Source organism: Orcinus orca, chromosome 12 (assembly GCF_937001465.1).
Source record: "Orcinus orca chromosome 12, mOrcOrc1.1, whole genome shotgun sequence".
In the NCBI taxonomy this organism is placed as follows: Eukaryota; Metazoa; Chordata; class Mammalia; order Artiodactyla; family Delphinidae; genus Orcinus; species Orcinus orca.
This window is the reverse complement of record NC_064570.1, coordinates 74,047,675-74,069,110: the sequence shown is the minus strand read 5'-3', so window position 1 is coordinate 74,069,110 and position 21,436 is coordinate 74,047,675. Positions and strand designations below refer to the sequence as shown.

General features: G+C 37.9%; 1 protein-coding gene across 8 annotated transcripts in view; it reads left to right on the top strand.

The window, feature by feature from the left end:
- Positions 1–21,436, top strand: part of BCKDHB (branched chain keto acid dehydrogenase E1 subunit beta) — a 287,874-nt gene that overhangs the window by 85,701 nt on the left and 180,737 nt on the right. For 7 of the 8 annotated variants that reach the window (XR_007470535.1, XM_033428571.2, XM_033428572.2 and 4 more), the window contains exons 7-8: positions 1,274–1,371; positions 3,310–3,420. Coding sequence is in view for 7 of the 8 variants with exons in the window: in XM_033428571.2 (XP_033284462.1) it covers positions 1,274–1,371; positions 3,310–3,420 (209 nt within the window). In the remaining variant the exon portion in view is untranslated. Of the gene's footprint in view, positions 1–1,273; positions 1,372–3,309; positions 3,421–10,536; positions 14,426–21,436 lie in introns of those variants that run through there. The other variant, XM_033428573.2, reaches the window with a different exon arrangement.

The window sequence follows — 21,436 nt, the reverse complement described above, 5'->3', positions numbered from 1 at the left end:
CCAGATAATATGTAAATGAATGGATGAGGTTGAATGCCAATAAAACATTGTTTACAAAAGTTGACTTGCCCGCTCCTGGTTTAGATAGTTGGAAGTATCTGACTCAACATAGTTTATGTGCTACACAAAAAAACTTAAAAAAAATGCTTTTAATGTTTATATGTTTTCTTGAGGTTAGACTGTACATTTTTGTTTTTGTTGTTGTTTCCACTGGACCGCCAGGGAAGCCCCTTATATGTTTTCTAACAGCTGTGTGTCAGGTTTCTTGGCTTAATTGTCATCTGTGTATAGGTTTACCCACAAAAGTAGTTTTATAGGTTTTACCATTTTGTTACTTAATTTTATTTTATTTAAACATATACATGACTTAAAGCTTATTCATCTTTCTCTGGCACTGGTTATAGAAAGGTCATTGGATTTACACAAAAATACAAGGAATAAAATTTTCCACCATATCACTGATAACAGCAGCATTAAACGTGATAGTTTTTACTTACAAATATGATTTAAAAAACTATACTTTTGGGCTTCCCTGGTGGCGCAGTGGTTGAGAGTCCACCTGCCGATGCAGGGGACACGGGTTTGTGCCCCGGTCCGGGAGGATCCCACATGCTGCGGAGCGGCTGGGCCCGTGAGCCATGGCAGCTGAGCTTGTGCATCTGGAGCCTGTGCTCCTCAACGGGAGAGGCCACAACAGTGAGAGGCCCGCATACCGCAAAAAAAAAAAAAAAAAAAAGAAAAAAAAACTATACTTTTGATATGAAAACATGACCAAGATATATTGCTAAGTGGAAAAAGGAGATTATAGAAGGGTTCTAAATAATGTGTGCAGCGTGATTATGTTTGTGGAAAGAAAACAAGATTTACATATGTCTACGTTTGAACTGCACAGGTCCATTATACCCAAATTTTTTTCAATAGTAAATACTATGGTAGTATAAGAACCCCTTTTATTAACGTCTTATGTTAGTATGGTACACTTGTTACAGTTAATGAACCAGTGTTGTTACATTATTATTGTCTAATTATTAAGATTTTCTTAGTTTTTCCCTGAAGTCCTTTTTCTGTTCCAAGATAGCTGATGTGATGGTAGTATTTCAGCTGTGTAGTAATGTCATATAATAAATGCTATTTCTTTTAAAAATAACTTATGGAATTTGGGGGAAGAATAAACAAAGCTTTGCCACAGTGAGGTTCTTATATTCTTTTATGCACAAATGTCACATGTGAAAAAATAATTAACCTTGCATTTTTTTCCTTATTTTGTATTCAGTGGAACAGGTTCCCATAGAACCATACAACATCCCGCTGTCCCAGGCTGAAGTCATCCAGGAAGGGAGTGATGTCACTCTAGTTGCCTGGGGCACTCAGGTCAGTAACCGTTATAGTAACTGGTAATGTCCATCTTGTGTTTGGAAGCCCTCATTTTTAATTCTGATTCTATGAAGCATAGAAAATGTCTTCCTTATATCTCGAATTTAAGTCTTGTTTGATGCTACATCTGTATCTGGTACTGATTTCTGACTGAAGTTGAGATGCCTTTTCAGTCGTATTAAAATTTCCATGCATATGGTGAAGCCATTAAAAATATGTTGAGAGTTTACAAAAACGTATTAAGGACACGTTCTTTTGAAGCACACATTACGTATCCTCACTACTTGTTGCTGCTTTTGACGTACCATCTTCTTATTTTTTTTGCCATTATTATTATTTTACTGAATGGAAGATTCTTTACATTCTGTAGTGCTTTTACAGTTTACAAAACTTTCACACACGTGATTTCATATAATCCCATTATAACCCCTCCTTTATTTATCCCCCATCCTTTTATTGCCCCTCTTCCCTTCCCTTTCCCCACTGGTAACCACTAGTTTGTTCTCTGTATCTGTGAGTCTCCTTCCTTTTTGTTTGATTCACTGGTTTGTTGTACTTTTTAGATTCCACATGCAGGTGAGATCCTACAGTGTTTGTCTTTCTCTGTCTGACTTATTTCACTTTGCATAATGCCCTCCAAGTCCATCCATGTTGCTGCACATGGCAAAGTTTCATTCTTCTTTATGGCTGAGTAGTATTCCATTGTGTGTGTGTATATATATATATATATATACACCACATATTCCTTATCCATTCATCTGTTGATGGACACTTAGTTTGCTTCCATACCTTGGCACTTGTAAATAATGCTGCTATGAACGTTGGGGTGCATGTATCTTTTCCAGTTAGTGTTTTTGTTTCTGTTTTTGGACATATACCCAGGAGTGGAATTGCTGGGTCATGTGGTAGCTCTATTTTTAGTCTTTTACAAAACCTCCATACTGTTTTCCACAGTGGCTGCACCTATTTACACTCCCACCAACAGTGTAGGAGGATTCCTTTTCTCCACATCCTTGCCAACATTTCTTCTTCTTCCTCTTCCTCTTCTTCTCCTTCTTCTTCTTCTTCTTCTGCTTCTTCTTCTTCATCTTCTTCTTCCTCTTCTTCTTCCTCCTCTTCTTCCTCTTCTTCCTCTTCTTCTTCTTCCTCCTCTTCTTCCTCTTCTTCTTCTTCCTCTTCTTCTTCCTCTTCCTCTTCTTCCTCCTCTTCTTCCTCTTCTTCCTCTTCTTCTTCTTCCTCTTCTTCTCCTTCTTCCTCTTCCTCCTCTTCTTCTTCTTCCTCTTCTTCTTCTTGTCCTTCTCCTCCTCCTCCTCCTTCTTTCTCTTCCTCTTCTTCTCCCTCTCCTTCTTCTTCTTCTTCTCCTCCTCCTCCTCCTTCTTCCTCCTCCTTCACTTCTTCTTCTTCTTCTTCTTCTTCTTCTTCTTCCTCCCCTTCCTCTTCTTCTTCTCCTCCTTCTTCTCCCCCTCCTGCCTCCCCCTACCCCTCCCTCCTACTCCTTCTCCTTCTCTCTCTTCCTCTTCCTCCTCCTTCTCTCCCTCTTCCTCTTTTTCTTCAGCTCCTCTTCCTCTACTTTCCTCTTAAATGTTGGTCATGTACAGGGTCCCATGATTTTTGCCCTTTACTTCTCCTTCTGTGTACTTTTTCTAGAAACTCAACCTACTTCTGTGACTTTATTAACCTTCTATGTGTTGATATCTTTGGAATCAGTATCTCTGGCAATGACTGCTCTCCTTTTCTCAAAGAACCTCTTTCCAGCTGTTTTCTAGACATCTATATTTGATTATTTGGTTGGAATATGGTGTTCAACATGTCTAAAAGAAATTCTTCTTGCCAATCAGTTCCTCTAACTTTAAACACTATCTCTATTAAGGATGTCAGAATTCAACTAACTTTTTTTCTTCAGTCATCCTCTGCATATTTCCCTTTTTATTTCAGGTTCATGTGGTCCGAGAGGTGGCTTCCATGGCTCATGAGAAGCTTGGAGTGTCTTGTGAGGTCATTGATCTGAGGACTATAATACCTTGGGATGTGGATACAGTTTGCAAGGTATGAATATAGTGTTGATGGTGTCACTTCCTCAAAATCTGGAGCCAAATTTGTTGGCTCTTTGCAAAGAATTGTTATAAGATTGTGAGCTTCATGAGGCTTTTCCACTGATATTAAAACTTTAAAATTTACACCCTGAAAGAAATGTATGAGCTTAATGCTCAAGGAAACAAATCACTTCAGGTTTTTTTTCCTCCCATAGTTCTCTGTTTGAAATATTACAACTCTCTGTCCTTCATGCAGCCAGCTCCTGTTGACTTGTATGAATAATGCACCAGTGGAAATGAGAGTATATCAGGGATGTTGAAATCACCTGTGTTTTTAAACTTCTTATTGGTTCTGGTTCAATAAGCTAGGTTGAATATAGCCAGCTAAATACTTAGGCTGAATTCTCATTTGTCCCTTGTCCAGAAGAGATGGAGATGGATTGTTTGTAAAAAATACTGTGAATCACAGGTTCATGTTACGTTGTGGGATTCTGGCTGCTCTGATTTGCAGTTTTCTATCTAAATCGTCTCTTGAACTTTGGCCTGTTTAGATTGGTCTTTTTCTTACTATTAACAGGATTCACATAGTCCCCTCTCAAGAATATAGTTCAGTTCTCATTTACTTGGCTGTAGCTGATACCTTTCATATTAACGTCTAGATAAATTGAAGTGCATCTGTTACCAAATTGGTACATAAGGAAAGTTAAGTTCTTTTTTGTGTATGTGATGGTCTTATGTACTAAAGTTTAGGTAACATTGCATGTACTTTTCCTTGATCTATTTTTATAGCAAATGAGCCATAAGACCTAGAGTATTACACATTTATTATTTTCAAGAGCTTTGGCATTTTTGTAGCTTTTACAGGCTGTTTCTTAGGTTATTACATAAAAATAATCTGCAGTTTCTGCTGCTGAAAGTGTAGCATAGGGTGTTTTAGGTAAAGATCATTTCCTAATTTAGAGGAAGATTTAAGATTTGTTATAGTAAATGTTCTGTAGACTTACTGGACACTGTCTAAACGCTTGAGATGGTTACAAATGGTTTCAACAATATTCTAAGTCCTTATGTTCATAGTTTCCATAATTAAGAGCAGTGTTTTAGGTTGAACTATTTAGAACTGCATGAAATAATGCTTTTTGCAGGCATTTTCAAATCAAGTCAGACGTTGTGTTTCCTTTCAAATAGCCAGATGTTCCAAGTTATGGTTAAACTGGGACTGATAGCCTTTGCCCCAGAGCAGGATTCTTGTTTGCACCATGTCTCGCCTCCTTGGGGTTCGTATTCATAATGTGAATTGTGCTTTTGCGCGAGGATAGGATGCTTTGTCATGGTGCAGTGGAGGGTACTGATGTGTGGTCAGGACAAGTACTCGTATTTCTATATATTATACATTGAAAACAATTTGTAGCAGCTTATGGTAAAACGCAAATATGATAATACTGCAGTTGGGAACCATGAAAGTAAAGTGAGGAGAAGTAGAGGAAGAAGGAAGTGGGAAATTACGTGTATTTATATCAGTTTGTTTCTATGGGCACCCGCCCGCCCCCACCCTTTATTAAATCTACTGGTAGCATCTTTGTATGATCCTGGAATGTAGACCCTGTTCCTTAAGGCTCTGTACGACTGGAGAAGATGAAAGAGGAGACCAAAAGCCTCTACTGAATGAGAAAGTGATGCAGCACACCTCTGACTTGTTCGCATCACTAGTTTAGTTTCCTGTTAGGGTGCTTTCGTCATGTTATTTTTCTAGCTGATGACCCTCCAGTTATGTCAGTGAAAGCCAGTTTGTCATTTCTTGATTACTTTGGGTATATTTGTGCCTCTCTTCATTGTTGATCATGGTACATCTTTGGTTTTCTTTTCATGTATCAAAAGAGAACATTTTTGACACTTGGCATCTTCTAGGAATTGAAGATGATTTAAGCAAGAGGGCCCTATAGGCAAACACTGATATTAAAAATGGGATTTTTTGTTTGTTTGTTTAACTATGATTCAGCTTTTCTTTATCTTCTTGAATTCTATCGTATTCAAGATTTATGTTTATTATCTCTTTCAGTTAGTGCTGTGTTTTATCGGTTATTTTTGTCTTATGACAAAATTAGATCCCTCAGCTTTATTCATTACCTGTTAAACTCAACACCAAAATGCATCTTTTGGAATACCTAATCATGAAAAGCCTATTAAAGGTAAAAATAGGGCTTCCCTGGTGGTGCAGTGGTTGAGAATCTGCCTGCTAATGCAGGGGACACGGGTTCGGGCCCTGGTCTGGGAGGATCCCATGTGCCGCGGAGCAACTAGGCCCGTGAGCCACAACTACTGAGCCTGCGCGTCTGGAGCCTGTGCTCCACAACAAGAGAGGCCGCGATAGTGAGAGGCCCGTGCACCGCGATGAAGAGTGGCCCCCGCTTGCCACAACTAGAGAAAGCCCTCACACAGAAACGAAGACCCAACACAGCATAAATAAATTAATTAATAAACTCCTACCCCCAACATCTTCTAAAAAAAAAAAAAAGGTAAAAATAATTTATTTAACATATGCATTAGCATATTGTGCATAGTAAAAGGACTGTGGAATATAGTCATACTTTTGCTTAAGCTTTGAAGCATTGTTTGAAAGTTATAAACCTGAACAGTTGCTTGGGGACAGAGAGAGCAGCAGTGGTTTTTATTCCAATTATTTTTTTATTGAGGTATAGTTGATTTACAATATTATATTAGTTGCAGGTATACAACACAGTGATTCAAAATTTTTATTGTTCATATACCATTTAAAGTTATAAAATATTGGCTATATTCCCTGTGCTGTACAATATATCCTTGTAGCTTATTTATTTTATACATAGTAGTTTGTACTTCTTAATCCTTCACTATCTTGCCCTTCCCTCCTTCCCTCTCCCCGTTGGTAACCACTAGTTTGTTCTCTATATCTGTGAATCTGTTTCTTTTTTGTTATATTCACTAGTTTGTTGTATTTTCTAGATTCCACATGTAAGTGATACCATACAGTATTTGTCTTTCTCTATCTGATTTATTTCACTAAGCATAATACCATCCATGTCCATCCAAGCAGCAGGGTTTTTGATCATTGCTCAGGGGGGCTACAAAATTGGAGACCTGAGTGGGCCTAAAACCCGTAGTCAGTTTATCTACTCAGTTCTGAACCCAATATTAAAGACCTAAGCTAGCTGGAAGCCACTGGAAAGTAGAACAGAAATTCTCGAGTATTGAGGTGCTTAGGAGACAGAGACCTACTCTGGGGCCTGGGGGTGTGGGCAGGGGTGGAGTGGCTTAAGAACACCAGTGATGAGAGTGGAAAGGCCTGAAATGAGTGGTAAATTTACACTTACCTGCAGCTACTCTTTGCTTGGGGACACCAGTGAGTCTCCACAAGAAGCTGAGAATCCAGGTGTATAGAACCCTGGTTTCATGGGGCTGGAAGCACAGAATTGGAAACTTGAAGGGTCTTAAACACACAGTTGGATTCTCTCTCTCTCTCAAAATATAAATATTTGCCAAATTCTAAAGCTGTGTATGATGGGAGCTAAGCAGAACATATTTGAAAAGCCAAGCCATCACTTGAGGCTGAAGTGACAAAGCCCAATCATACTCTCAGTTGAGAGCTGTGGAGTCAGGTCTTTGACTAGAGGCAAATCAGCATAGATTACATCTTCCCAAACCCACATGCAGCCTCTACCCCTCTCAGTTCCTTACTGAATTAATGTAATTTACCTTCTCTGCTCTATCCACCCAGCAGAGCAAGGAGGCATCCTCTCATCATGTGGAACCTCTTATCAATCAGCATTCAGTAAAAACATTACTAAGTATATAAAGAGACAGGACCATTTGACCAAAAACAAGAGAAAACCAATGAAAGCAGAAACTCAGGTGATCCAGATATCGGAGTTAGCAGACAAGGACTTTAAGATTATTATGTTTAGGAACATAGAGAAAAAAGGGACAAAAGTGGTAAGAAGGTGGAGAATTATTCTAGAGAATTGGAGTGTGTGTGTGTGTGTGTGTGTGTGTGTGTATCAAACATTGTGGAAGCAAAAATTTTTTTGATAATAAGAACTCAATGGATGTTTTTAAAAACATATTAGCCTTAGTAGATGATATGATTAATGAACTAGAAGGCAAGTTAATATGTCCAAACTGAAGCACAGGGAAGAAAAAAATAGACTAAAACAGAAAAGAGCATGAAAAACATTTGGGATCTGGTCAAAGGATCTGTCCTATATACAATTTGAATATAGAAGGAGGAGAAAGAATGAATTGGTCAGAAACAATATCTAAAACTATTTCTCATGAAATTTTCAGAACCAACTCATATATTCAGAATGCTTTGTGGACCTCTAAGAAGGATATATTCAAAGAAAACCACACCTACGTACACAATGGAATGGCATCTTAAATTGCCGGAGATGCCAACCTAGAATTCTATACCCAGAGAAAGCATCCTTTTAAAATTAAAGTGAAGTAAATACTTTAGGCAAATGGAAATTGAGAGAATTTACCACCAGTGTATTTTCACTAAAAGAAATACTACAAGGGAATTCTTTAGGCAGAGGGGAAAATGATCCTAGGAGAAAGTCAGGATAGGCTTACATGGAGTTAAAACATTCTGTTGTTCTAGGATTGTTAGTGTAAAGTTTGTATTAGATTATAATAAGTCAAGGATGCATGTTGTAATCTCTAGAGTGACAACTGAAATAATAGTGAAAGTATATATCTAGCAAGTTAAAAAGGGAACTGTAGATTAATAGAAATATTTGGTTAGACCAAAAGAAAGAAAGAAAAGTATGTACAAAAAACAGGTGTGTCAATAGAAAACAGATAGTGAGATGACAGATAAAAATCCAGGTATATATGTAATTAGATTGAATACAGATTAATTAAATAATCCTAGTAAAAGCCTAAGATTGTCAGACTTCATTAAAAAAATGATACTGACAAACATGCAGATTAAAAGAGACATACTTTAAATATAAGGACACGGAAAAGTTAGAAAGGGGTGGAAAAATAAAGTTGGTGTAGTTATACTATCAGTAATTTCAAATACAGCTTTAGGCAAGGGGCATTACTAGAAATACAGAGAAACATTTCATAATGCTAAAGGGATTGGTCTATCATGAAGATGTCACAATCTTAAATCTGTATGTCCTTAATAGCATATCTTCAAAATGCATAAAGCAAAACAAGCAAAACACAAAACTTAAAGGAGATACACATATCCACAATCAGAGTGGGAGACTTTGACACCCCTCTCAAAGACTGATCAAGCAAGAAGACAACATCTGAAGAGTTAGTAAACTTGTGCTGATTGTACACCCACTATTCAAGAAATCATTCTTTTCATTTGAATATGGAACATTTGTCAAAATTGACCAGATGCTGGACATAAATATAACCTTAACAAATTTCGGAGTTTGAAATCATTTAGAGAGTGTTCTCTGACAACAGTAAAGTTCAGTTAGAAATTGAGAAAAAAAAAAAAAAAGACAACCAGAAAAGCCCCAATTTCCTACAAATCAAATAATTTGTGTTTAAATAACCATGGGTTGTAAAAGAAATTGCAACAGAAATTAGAGAAGATACTGAACTGAATAGTTATGAAGATACTACCTATCAAAAGTATAAGGATTAAAAAAAAAAGTGTAAGGATTTAGCTAAAGTCATGCTTAGAGGGAACTTTATAGCTGTAAATACGTTTATTTAGGAAACAAAAATAATAACAAAAAAATTAATCTGAGTTTCCATCTCCAGAAAGATCAAACCTAGAGAAAAATAAAAGAAATGAAGTAATAAAGAGTGGAAATCAGTGAAACAGAAAATATACAATAGAGGTATTTAATAAAGTAAATTTTAGATCTTTGAAAAGATTAACATACTTGATAAACTTTTTTTTTTTTTTTTTGTGGTACGCAGGCCTCTCACTGTTGTGGCCTCTCCCGTTGCGGAGCACAGGCTCCAGACGCGCAGGCTCAGCGACCATGGCTCACAGGCCCAGCCGCTCCGCGGCATGTGGGATCTTCCCGGACTGGGGCACGAACCCATGTCCCCTGCATCTCAACCACTGCGCCACCAGGGAAGCCCCTTGATAAACTTTTAACAAGACTATTTGAGTAATACATTTGGTAAATCTTTAACAAGACTAATGAAAAAAATAGGTCAAACACAAATGGCAAATATCCCCCTAAAGAAGGGGAAATCACAGCAGAGTCTACAGACATTAGAAAGGTAATAAGAGGGTATTATGAATAATTTTACAAATAAGTTTTGGGTGAAATGGACAAATTCCTGGGAAAATACAAATTTTTCAAAATTAATAAAAGAGGAATTAGGAAACCAGAATAGTCAGGGATCAAAGAAATGTAACCCATTTTTATCAAGCATATATGGGGCAAGCCCTAGGCCCATATGGCTTTACTAATGAATTCTTTAAACACGGTTTTCTTTGTTTTTGTTTTTTGATTGAAGTATAGTTGATTTACAATGTTGTAAAACACAATTCTTAAGCAAATTTTCACAGACAATAGAACCAGAGGGAAAACGTCTAAATTCTTTTTATATGGCCAGCATAATCTTCATATCATACCTGTTTAGGATTGTACATAAAGCAAAATTATAGACACATTTTTCTTATGAACAAAGATGGGAGAATCAGAAACAAAATATTGGAAAGTCAAACCCAGCAATATGAAAAGGCCAACATGAGGGTTTATTCCAAATATGCAAGGAGTGTTCGATGATCACAAACGTTCACAAAGGGGTTGCTACAATTCCCTACTTGAACAGAAAATGGCAAAAGCAATCTTATTATTTTAATAAAATCGTTTGTTAAAAGTCAATATCCATTCATGGTTAAAATTTCTTAGCAACCTAGAAATGAAAGGGAATTCTATTAACTTGATAAAGAGTACCTTTATCTTGTTTTATAAACAAGATTTAATCTGATAAAGAATAGGTTATCTTGTAGTTCTGAGTAGCTACAGAAAGCCTGTGGCTGAAATATTTCCCAGTGAAATTTTGACAGTTTTCCCCTTGAGATCAGGACTGCAACAGGATGCTTATACTTCTTTTGTTCTTTTTAAATTTTTTGGGCTGCGCTGCGCAGCATGTGGGATCTTAGTTCCCCAACCAGGGATGGAACCCCTGCCCCCTGCCTTGGAAGTGCGGAGTCTTAACCACTGGACCACCAGGGAAGTCCCCAGGATGCTCATACTTAAAGGCAAGAGACATGACAATCATATGGATTCAAAAGGAAGAAATAAAACTTATCCGTAGATAGCATGACGTGTATATAAGAAAGATCAGTAAAATCTACAGGCAGATTATTAGAATTAAATGAGTTTACCAAGGCCCCTGGAAACAAGGTCAATATACAATAATCAACTGTATTTTCATATACCAGCCACAGAAATTAATAATAATTGAAATTGATAATAATGAAAATACTATTTGAAATTAATTTGAAATATTAATTCAGAATTAATTTTTAATTAATATTAATTTTATATTAATATTAATTTAAATTAATATTAATAATATTTTTAAAAGCATCAAAAATCAAACACCTAGGAAGAAATGGAGTGATGTGTGTTGAAAAACTTTATTCAGAAAAATAACAAAATATTTAGAGAAATTAAAGAAGATCCAAACAAATAGAAGCACATACCATGTTAATTGATTGCCTTGGCTCTTCTTGGCCTTACAGTCTTGAAGATGAATAAAGCTAGAGGACTTAATTATCAAATGTGTTATAGGCAAGATGTGTCACAGGGCTGTAGGAATTAGAACATTGTATTGGTATAAAGATGGACATATAGACCAATGGAGCAGAATAAAAAGTACAGAAATACATCTGCTGGTCATTTGATTCAGAACAAAGGTGACTTTGCAATTCAGAGACGACAAGATGGACTTTTCCATAAATGATGCTGTTTTAGTTGGGTACCACAGAAAATAATGTTAACCCGTAAAACACATGTCAGTTCCAGGAGGATTGCAGATCTAATTGTGAGAGAGAAAATGAAAAAGCTCTTAGGAGAATAGATGAATATCTTTATGATCCTGTGCAGTCGAAGATTTCTTAATTAGAAAAAACAAAATAAAAACTCAGAAATGTTAACATTTAAAAAAAGGCTGATAAAACTGGACTTCATTAAAATTAAGAATTTACTCAACAAAACGCCTCAGTAAGAGACTAAATCAACACATGTGGAGAAACTCATGGAAATTTGTATTCAGAAATATAAAGTACTGTTACAATCAAAAGGAAAAAAACAGACATCCAATAGAAATATGGGCAAAAGTCCTGAAAAGGCACTTCATGATAGAATATATCCAAATGGCTGATAAACATATGGCAAATTATTCAATTTCTTTAGACATCAGGACATGCAAAAAAAAAAAAAAAAACCCACAATGAGATACCACTAAAGACACAGCATTCTGGCTAAAATGAAAAATATCCCTCAGAACCAAGTGTTGCCAAGGATGTGGAATAATCCATCTCTCATATACTACTATTGGGAATATAAATTGGTACAACCATTAAAAAAAATTGTTTGGCATTATCTGGCTGAATCCTGTGACCCAGCAATCCACTCCTGTGTATATACCCAACAGAAATGTACAAAAGATAAGTTCAAGAATGTTCATAGAAGCACTATTTCTAATAGCCTCACACTGTAAACTACCTAAATGTACACCAGCCAGAGGATGAATCATAATAGGATATTTTCGGCAATGACAATAAATGACTTACAAATTGAATGGAACACTGTGTATTCACCTCACAAACAATGTGACTTAAAAAGGCTAGGCCCGAACGAGTACATACTGTGTGATTCTATTTATATAACGTACAAAGATAGACAAAACCCATCTATGGTGTTAGGAGTCAGGTGATTGTCATATGGTGGTTAATAAATTGGAAGGGGGCCTGAAGGGTATGGGATGCTGGTAACAGTTTCTTGTTCTGAGTGCTGGTTATACAGGTTCAATTTTTGAAAACTGAACAGAACATTCATTTTGTGTGCTTTTTTGTGTATGTTAATCTTCAACAGAAAGTAAAAAAAGAAAAGAATGAAATAATAAAAGCATTGTGTTCCCATTGATTAGTTTCTTGAATTTGTATTGCAATGGACCTTTCTGTAGACTCAGGGAGAGCCTTGGTGAGCTCTGGCCAGGGGGGGAGTTTCTTTTGTTATTCAGGGCTGTCCTAACAAAGCTCAGCTGTCACACTGATGAGAAGCAGGACCTCTCATCCCAAGAGCGGTAGAGCTGCTCTTCCCAAGCCTTCCCAGGGGTAAGAACAGTGGTTAAGTGTTGTGGGTTTGAACGGTCTTTCCTGCTGAGATACAGACCACATTCAAAATGCATTTAGAAGTGAACTGCAAGCTACAAAGCAGTGGCCAGGCACAGTCCTTGAGCTGCTGTCCAGCTTGAGATGAAGATTCTTTTTTAATGAGTGGAAATTCAGAGAAGCTGCCCACAAAAAACAAAACAAAACTTGATTTTGGCAAGAGAATGACAGGCTTTGCAGGAAACTCGAGATTTCAAGAATCATATTGTCATTCAACTTAGAACGCTATGTTCAACACTGCAAAAAAGAAAGAAACGACCATTTTCAAGGTGTGGGTGATAGAGAAGAGAAAATTGGCACCTAATTTTGACGTTCTTACACTTTAATTGAAGATTAAATTATGCTAATTATTGAAATAAGTAAGGCTTTGCCCTTTGCCTTTACATCCTGGCGGCTTTGATTTCTCTCTCTCTCCTGCTCTGCTTTCCCACATTCAGTTCCAAAGCAGATCCTCCTGGCTTTGTCTACACAATATGTCCAAAATTTGACCACCACTTCTACTGCTATTACCCTTGATCCTGGTCCAAACCACTAGCCTTTCTCACCTGGGTTTTGGCTGTAGCCTCCTAACCACTGTCTCTGCTTCTGTCCTATCCTTGCCATAGGCAGAGATGATCCTTTGAAACATGAGTCATATAATATCCCTTCTAGTCTCAAAAGGCCTTGATGGCTTCCCATTCAACTCAGTGGAAAAGTCAAATTTCTAACCAAGGTCTACAGGCATTCACCTGATCGCACCACATTCCACACCCCTCTGCCCATCCAGCCTTCAGGAAATGCTCCTGGCTGACTCTCAACCAAGTGATTCTGTTAGGTCACCACTCAAATATCATTTTCTCCTGAAGGCTTCCCCTGACCAGCTTATATAATAAATACTGAGTCCCATCCTTCCTGCCAAGACTCCTTTTCACCTCATCTTTCTTTTTCTCTAAAAAGATGAACACGATCTAACATATTATGTAATTTTTGTATTGTTGATCTTCCCCCATTAGAAGGTAAATTTTGTGAGGGCAGGGATTTTATCTGTTGAATTCTTAGTCCCTGAAACAATGCCTAGCTGGAGGCTTGGTGTTCGATAAAAATTTGTTGAAAAATTATTAGGAATATCAGCAAGAGAAGGTTTGACAATATGCTGTGAAAATGGTTGTAATATTGAAATGTTTTGAATTTGGTGCCTTTTTCTTACTCTTGATGCTTTATACGAAAGTTCAAAAGTGACCCTTTTGAATATTGCTCTATGAATAAATCCACAAATTTATTCTAAGTTGAAACATTTTTTTAAGTCTTAAGTTTTAGTTTGACCTTGTGTTTTATTTTTTTAATAAATTTTTTTCCTGATGGTGTACCGAAATTACTCATTTGAATTCTATTAAAATAGGACCAATATACCTATTGTAAAAGTCAAAGTGAAATTGACTACAGTAAACGTCAGCCGTCTGTAGTTTCCGAGAAATGAGTCCTTACGGTAATTAATTTTTCTACATAGATGAAAACTATTCTGTGTAGCCATTTTTAAAACTTCTTAACCTTTTGGATGTCAAAATTTCTAAAGCTTTTTCACTTATATTTTCTCAAGGAAAATATAATGTATATAATTTCATCTTTTAAAAATAGCTTAGTCCAATAGAGAACAGACTGGTGGTTGCCAAGGGGGAGGGAGTGGGGGAGGGATGGAGTGGGAGTTTGGGGTCAGCAGATGCAAGCTAGTATATATAGAATGGATAAACAACAAGGTCCTACTGTATAGCACAGGGAACTGTATTCAATACCCTGTAATAAACCATAATGGAAAAGAATATAAAAAAAGAATATATATATGTATAACTGAATCACTTTGCTGTACAGCAGAAATTAACACAACATTGTAAATCAACTATACTTCAATTAAAAAAAAATTAAAGCTGACAACGAAAACAAAACAAAACAAAAACTTAGTCCAGTTTAACTTGGATGTCATACTATATTGATATTTACATTTATTGAGGTATTTAGCTATTTATTTCATTGATATGTTTTTGTGCTTAATTTTTATGGTTTTTAAATTTGTTTTCTTTTATCCTATTTTTTGCTGTCACATTATCAGCAGCTGTGCATGGGATCCAGCTGACCAGACTTTGTAAGCCAGACATGTACATTGGCCAGGGAAGGCCTGTAAAGTTTTCTCATGAATTGAGAACACATGCTTCACTCTTCAAACCTTATGTTATCAATTTGGGCTCTTCCAGAAGCCTTCTCTTCTCATTTCCTTGTCTGCATTGCAGGTGGGTCATGGTCATGGAATTTAGAGCTGGAAGAGGTCATTCTGGGCCTGTTCCCTTTGGCCTTCCTGCTGGTCCCAGGAGTGACCTGTGACTTCTGCATCCAGCACAGCTCTTAGGCACTGCTTCTGATCAGGAGTTTTCTCTGTTCAAACGCACTGTGGTACAAGAAAGTGTCTCAAAGCCTTCCCCTCACCCCCAAGTATAACCTAATTTTTTGAGTATAATCTATTTGGGAGGTGTTCTTTTTTTTTAATTAAAAAAAAATTTTTTTTTAACAAAGTTAGGACCTGATATAAAAAGAATCTTCTTCTCTACCCCTTCCACTCTTCTCTCCACCTCTCTCTCTCTTTTGCTTTCACCCCTCCTTTCTCTCTCTTTTTTTTTTTTTTTTTTTTTTGCGGTACGCGGGCCTCTCACTGTTGTGGCCTCTTCCGTTGCGGAGCACAGGCTCCGGACGCGCAGGCTCAGCGGCCATGGCTCACGGGCCCAGCCGCTCTGCGGCATGGGGGATCTTCCCGGACCAGGGCACGAACCCACATCCCCTGCATCGGCAGGCAGACTCTCAACCAGTGCGCCACCAGGGAAGCCCCCTCCTTTCTCTTTTAAACCTAAATTACGTAGCAAAAGATGATGATGTGCCCAGAGGTACAAATGGTTGTTCTTAGGCTACATATTGAGGCAGTTGTAGTCTCAGAGTATTTGGGGGTTAGGCTATCATGGGAGCAGGGCAGGGCCTCAGTGTTACTACAATGTGAGACAGAAGCTAGAAGTAATTCAGCTGGGGCACGAGGAAGGGACCATAGTTAGGAGGGAGGGCTCAGGGTCCCTAGATTTACCATCCTTTCCTCCTACCCTTTCACCCTAACTGTTTCCATTCTTACTTCAAAAGACTTCACTGGGACCCTTCATTAAGGTAAGGCAGTAGGAAGGCTGGCAGGGAGGAGTGGGTGTGGAGAGGTTTTGGGAGCAGAGGGTCCTTCCATAATAAAGGAAAGGGATATTGTACGAGTGAAACTGAGAAGGAGTTAAATGTTGGTCACCTGGACATGAGTAATTTATATATAAAAAACCAAGTTTGCTTAGTCTTTGTATTTGCACCTGGCATTAATTAGTGTAACTGTGAATAGTGCAAAACGTTTAGAAGATCCATGGTACCACTGAAGATAAACATAAAATGTATGTCTTATATTTTATGACTTTAATTCTTACTTAATTCTGTGTTTAAGTTTGTTTTCATCGTCATGAGATTGGTTTAGACTACCATAGATTTCATTTTTATTAAGACGGCTAACACGAGCAAGGTAATGTTAAGGTCTGTACTCTGCACTGAATGGCTCTAAATTGGTTTTATGGGAAAGTTGGAGAATTTGCCCTTAGAGAATCCACAACGGTGCAGTACTACCCGTTATGTACATCTTTTTAGTTGATTTCTTGGACTTGATTGAGTAGTTTGGTGATTGAATACTAGCTATTTTGCTTGAGGCTTTACATTTGTGAGGGAGAGGGGAGAATATGAGAATGAATGAGAACAAGACGTTACCAAGGGAGGGGTTGGGGGTGGGTGGGAAGGGGAGCTAGTACCTTCCATCACCACTAGAGGCCCCTCTTAAACCAAATTTCATGGTTACTAGCACCAGGTTTTCATAGTGGGGCCTGGCTCCGTCATTGTAAATTAAGCATATTTTATGTTATCGTTCTACATAAGTAGTATGACAGTACTTTTATTCTAGAGCATATATTATAATGCAACCCAAGTGGTTTCTATAAAGTATATATTAGAACAACTATGATCTATTAGATTGAAAACAAATTAGGAATCTTTCACTGCTCTTCACTTTCAGTCTCTAAATAAGCTTTTAGTGAAAACATGTAATCAAAGAATATGGCCAGATGAAAATTATATGTCTCCCCGGCAGTGCAAGGCTATTTAGGTTTAAGATTATTACTGATTTAATTAACATGCGTTTAATCACTGAGAGCGTTTATTTTTTCTGTTGGTAGACTATAAGGTTGTTTTAAGTTATATGCTAAAAATTACATGTATTTCTTTTGTGAGTATAAGCAGCTTCTAATATCAAAAACCTACTAAGGAAATGATTCAAAAATCTTTCTTAGACTTAATATTATCTGTGGTAAAATTAAATGCTTTCCTTTAAGAATAATACACGTATTCTCAGCTTTTAGTTTGGAATTATTCTGGATGTAGGTTGACCTCACCGAGAAAGCAGGCAGGCAGGGCAAGGTCATCTTGTCTGATGAGAATGGTTGTTCTGTTCCAAAATAGAGAGGCTGACAATTTGGAACTTAGTTCCACCTTCTGAGTTCTTGTTCCTGTTGGATTTTCTTTGTTGTGACCACAACTAGTTAGTTGTTGTACTGAAAAGAACAAGTTCTAGGTTGTTGGATGCTATATTTGGGATGTGACTAATATATTTATCTCCCTGTGTGATGGCCTTTGGCCAATTACTCTGAGTTCCATGAGGGCAGGGAGTTTTGTGTATTTTGCTTGTTGCTGTATCCCTAAGGGTCTTGAAGAGTGTCTAGTATGTAAAAGATCTGCAGTCAATTTTTCTTGAATGATCATATTGAATTGCAAAAAAATGACATGTAATATGTAATAATAATTCGGTTATTCAGTGAAAGCAGTTAAATGAGAAACTTGTAATTCCTGTAGGAAAAGATACATGGAGAGCATCACTCCTGCCACCTGGCAAATTTTTGGTCTGACTTATGTTTTGAAGAAGATTAAAATAAAAAATGATCTCTGATCTAATTTTGTGTTATATAGTTTATATAATGAGTCTTAACATAGTGTCTGGTAATTGGTAAATAAAGGAAGTTAAAATGATGTGTTTTACCATGTCTCCTTTAGTATTCATGACAGTTCTTCTAATTAGGCATGAGGGTCATTATTTTACACGTGAGGAAACTGAGGTTCAGAAAAGGTAGACGAACCTGCTCCAGCCAACACAGCTGATGAGGGGCAGAGCTGGGGCTCCACCCACGTCGCTGGACTCAAGGGCCTTTCCCTTTTTTTCTTTTCTTGTTTTTTTTTTTTTAACAGCATGCAGCTTTTCAAACAGAATTTGAGCAGAATTTTATAAATATTTTTCAAGATGTGATGAAATAACTGTGATTTGTGACGTAACTTGGAAGTATAAAAGATACTGGCAATAGAAATGTATTTCCGGAGAGGGGTAGTACTTTTTCGCCCATGTTTATTTCATGTGGGCTTTCTGTCAGGACTCTGTGTAATCTGATTTAATCCTTTCAGTTGTCCTATATGCTAAGAATTATCACTCCCATTTTAGAGATGAGAAAACTGAGTCTCAGATTAGAAGCGTCCCTTAGCCTTTCTGCTAATAAGTGGCCTTTCTGCTAATAAGAACTACAGTTCAATCTCAGGTCTTAAATTCTCTTTTTTTTTAATTGAAGTATAGTTGATTTACAATGTTGTGGCAATCTCTGCTGTAGAGCAAAGTGACTCAGTTATGGCATACAGACATTCTTTTTTATATTCTTTTCTATTATGGTTTATCCCAGGATATTGAACATAGTTCCCTGTGCTATACAGTAGGATCATGTTGTTTATCCATTCTATAGATAACAGTTTGCATCTACCAACCCCAAACTCCCAGTCCATCCCTCTCCCTCCCTCCTTCCCTTTGTCAACCACAAGTATGTTCTCTATGTCTATGAGTCTGTTTCTGTTTTGTAGATAGGTTCATTTGTGCCTTTTGTCTGGGTATATTCCCAGGAATAGGATTGCTGGATCCTATGGGAATTCTATTTTTAGTTTTCTGAGGAACCTCCATACTGTTCTCCATAGTGGCTGCACTAACTTACATTCCCACTAACAGTGTAGGAGGGTTCCCTTTACTCCACAAAATAGGGATTTTTTTTTTTTTTTTTTGGCCGTGCTGCGTGGCTTGTGGGATCTTAGTTCCCCGATGTGGGATTGAGTCCACAACCTCGGCAGTGAAAGCGTGGAGTCCTAACCACTGGACTGCCAGGGAATTCCCAGAGGTCTTAAATTCTTGAACCCTGTTTTGTAGTAAAACAGTGCCTCCTGTTAGAGTAGTTATTTTACAGTTAACTAACTTCATACTTTAAAAAGTATCATTTGAGTTTTGCTGATGAAAGGCTTCTACATTTGAGCGTGCAACATCTCTAATTTTCTTTTACATTTGCCCACCTGTATAATGCTTTTAAAAATATGACATTTTTACATACCGTATAAACCTTGTAAATCATACTATCATATTTCAATTTCGTTTGGCATTGTTTTTCTCCTTCTGTATGGAACTGGAGAGAGAGCAAGATTAAACTACATAATTATATTTTTCTATTTCTAATCCTTTTTGATGTGTCCTCTTATACAGGCATCCCTCATGTTATTGTGCTTCCCACTATATGGTGTTTTTAAAAATTGAAGGTTTGTGGCAACCCGGCATCAAGCAAGTCTCCTGGTGCCATTTTTCCAGCAACGTTTGCTCACTTTGTGTCTCACTGTCCCATTTTGGTAATTCTTGCAGTATTTCAACTTTTTCATTATTGTTATATTTGATCTGATGGTCTGTGACCAGTGATCTCTGATGTTATTATTGTGATTGTTTTGGGACACAAGGACCTGAGCCCATATAGCTGGTGAACCTAATCCACAAATGTGTGTGTCCTGACTGCTCCACTGACCAGCTCTTCCTGTCTCTCACCCTCTTCTCAGGCCTCTCTCTTCCCTGAGACACAGCAATATTGAAATTAGGCCCCTTAATAATCTTACAGTGACCTCTGAGTGTTCAAGTGAGAGGAAGTGTCACACGTCTCTCACTTCAGAAATGCTAGAAATGATGTAGCTTAGTGCGGAGGGCACGTCCAAAGCTGAGACAGGAAAGCTAGCCCTCCTGTGCCAAACAGCCAAGCTGTGAATGCAGAGGAGTTCTTTTCTAAATTTTTTCCTTGGCTGCGTGGCTCGCGGGATCTTAGCTCCCCAAACCTGGGCCCTCGGCAGTGAAAGCGCAGAGACCTAACCACTGGACTGCCAGGGAATCCCCGCAGAAGAGAAGTTCTTGAAGGAGATTAAAAGAGCTAGTCCAGTAAACACATGAGTGATAAGAAAGCAAAGCAGCCTTATTGCTGATATGGAGAAAGTTTTTGTGGTCTGGATAGAAGATCAAACCAGCCACAACATTCCTTTAAGCCAAAGCCTATTCCAGAGCAAGACCCTAACTCTCTTCAATTCTGTGAAGGCTGAGAGAGGTGGGGAAGCTGCAGAGAAGAGTTTGAATCTAGCAGAGGTTGGTGTGTGAGGTTTTAAAAAAAGCTATTTCCATAACATCAAAGTGGAAGATCAAGCAGCAAGTGCTGGTGTAGGAGCTACAGCAAGTTACCCAGAAAATCTAGCTGAGAAAATTAATGAAGGTGGCTACACCAAATGACAGATTTTCAATGTAGACAAAACAGCCTTCTGTTGTAAGAAGATGCTTCAAGGGCTCTTACAGCTAGAGAGGAGTCAACACCTGGCTTCAAAGCTTCAAAGGAGAGATTGACTCTCTTGTTAGGGGCCAGTGCAGCTGGTGACTTGAAGTTGAAGACAATGCTCATTTATCATTCTGAAAATCCCAGGGTCCTTAAAAAATTATGCTAAATCTACTCTGCCTGTGCTCTGTAAATGGAACAATAAAGCCTGGATGACAGCACATCTGTTGACAACATGGTTTACTGAGTAATTTTAGCCCACTGTTCAGATATACTGCTCAAAAAAAAAAAGATTTTCTTCAAAATACTACTGCTCATTGACAATGCACCTGGTCACCCAAGAGCTCTGGTGGAGATGCACAACAAGGTTAATGATGTATTCATGCCTGCTAATATAACATCCATTCTTCAGCCCACGGACCAAGGAGTAATTTTGACTTTTAAGTCTTTAAGAAACACAGTTCATAAGGCTACAGCTGCCATAGATAGTGATTCCTCTTATGGATCTGGGCAAAGTCAGTTGAAAGACTTCTAGAAAGGTTTCACCATTCTAGATGCCATTGGAGCATTTGTGATTCGTGGGAAGAGGTCAGAATATTAACATTAACACGAGTTTGGAAGAAGTTGATTTCAACCCTCATGGATGGCTTTGAGGGGTTCAAGACTTCAGTGGAGGAAGTAATTGCATATGTGGTGGACTTAGCAAGAGAACTAGAATTCAGAATGGAGCCTGAAGATGTGACTGAATTGCTGCAACTTGATGATGAAACTTAAATGGATGAGGAATTGCTCTTATGGCTGAGCAAAGAAAGTGGTTTCTTGGGCTTCCCTGGTGGCGCAGTGGTTGAGAGTCCGCCTGCCGATGCAGGGGACACGGGTTCGTGCCCCGGTCCAGGAAGATCCCACGTGCCGCAGAGCGGCTGGGC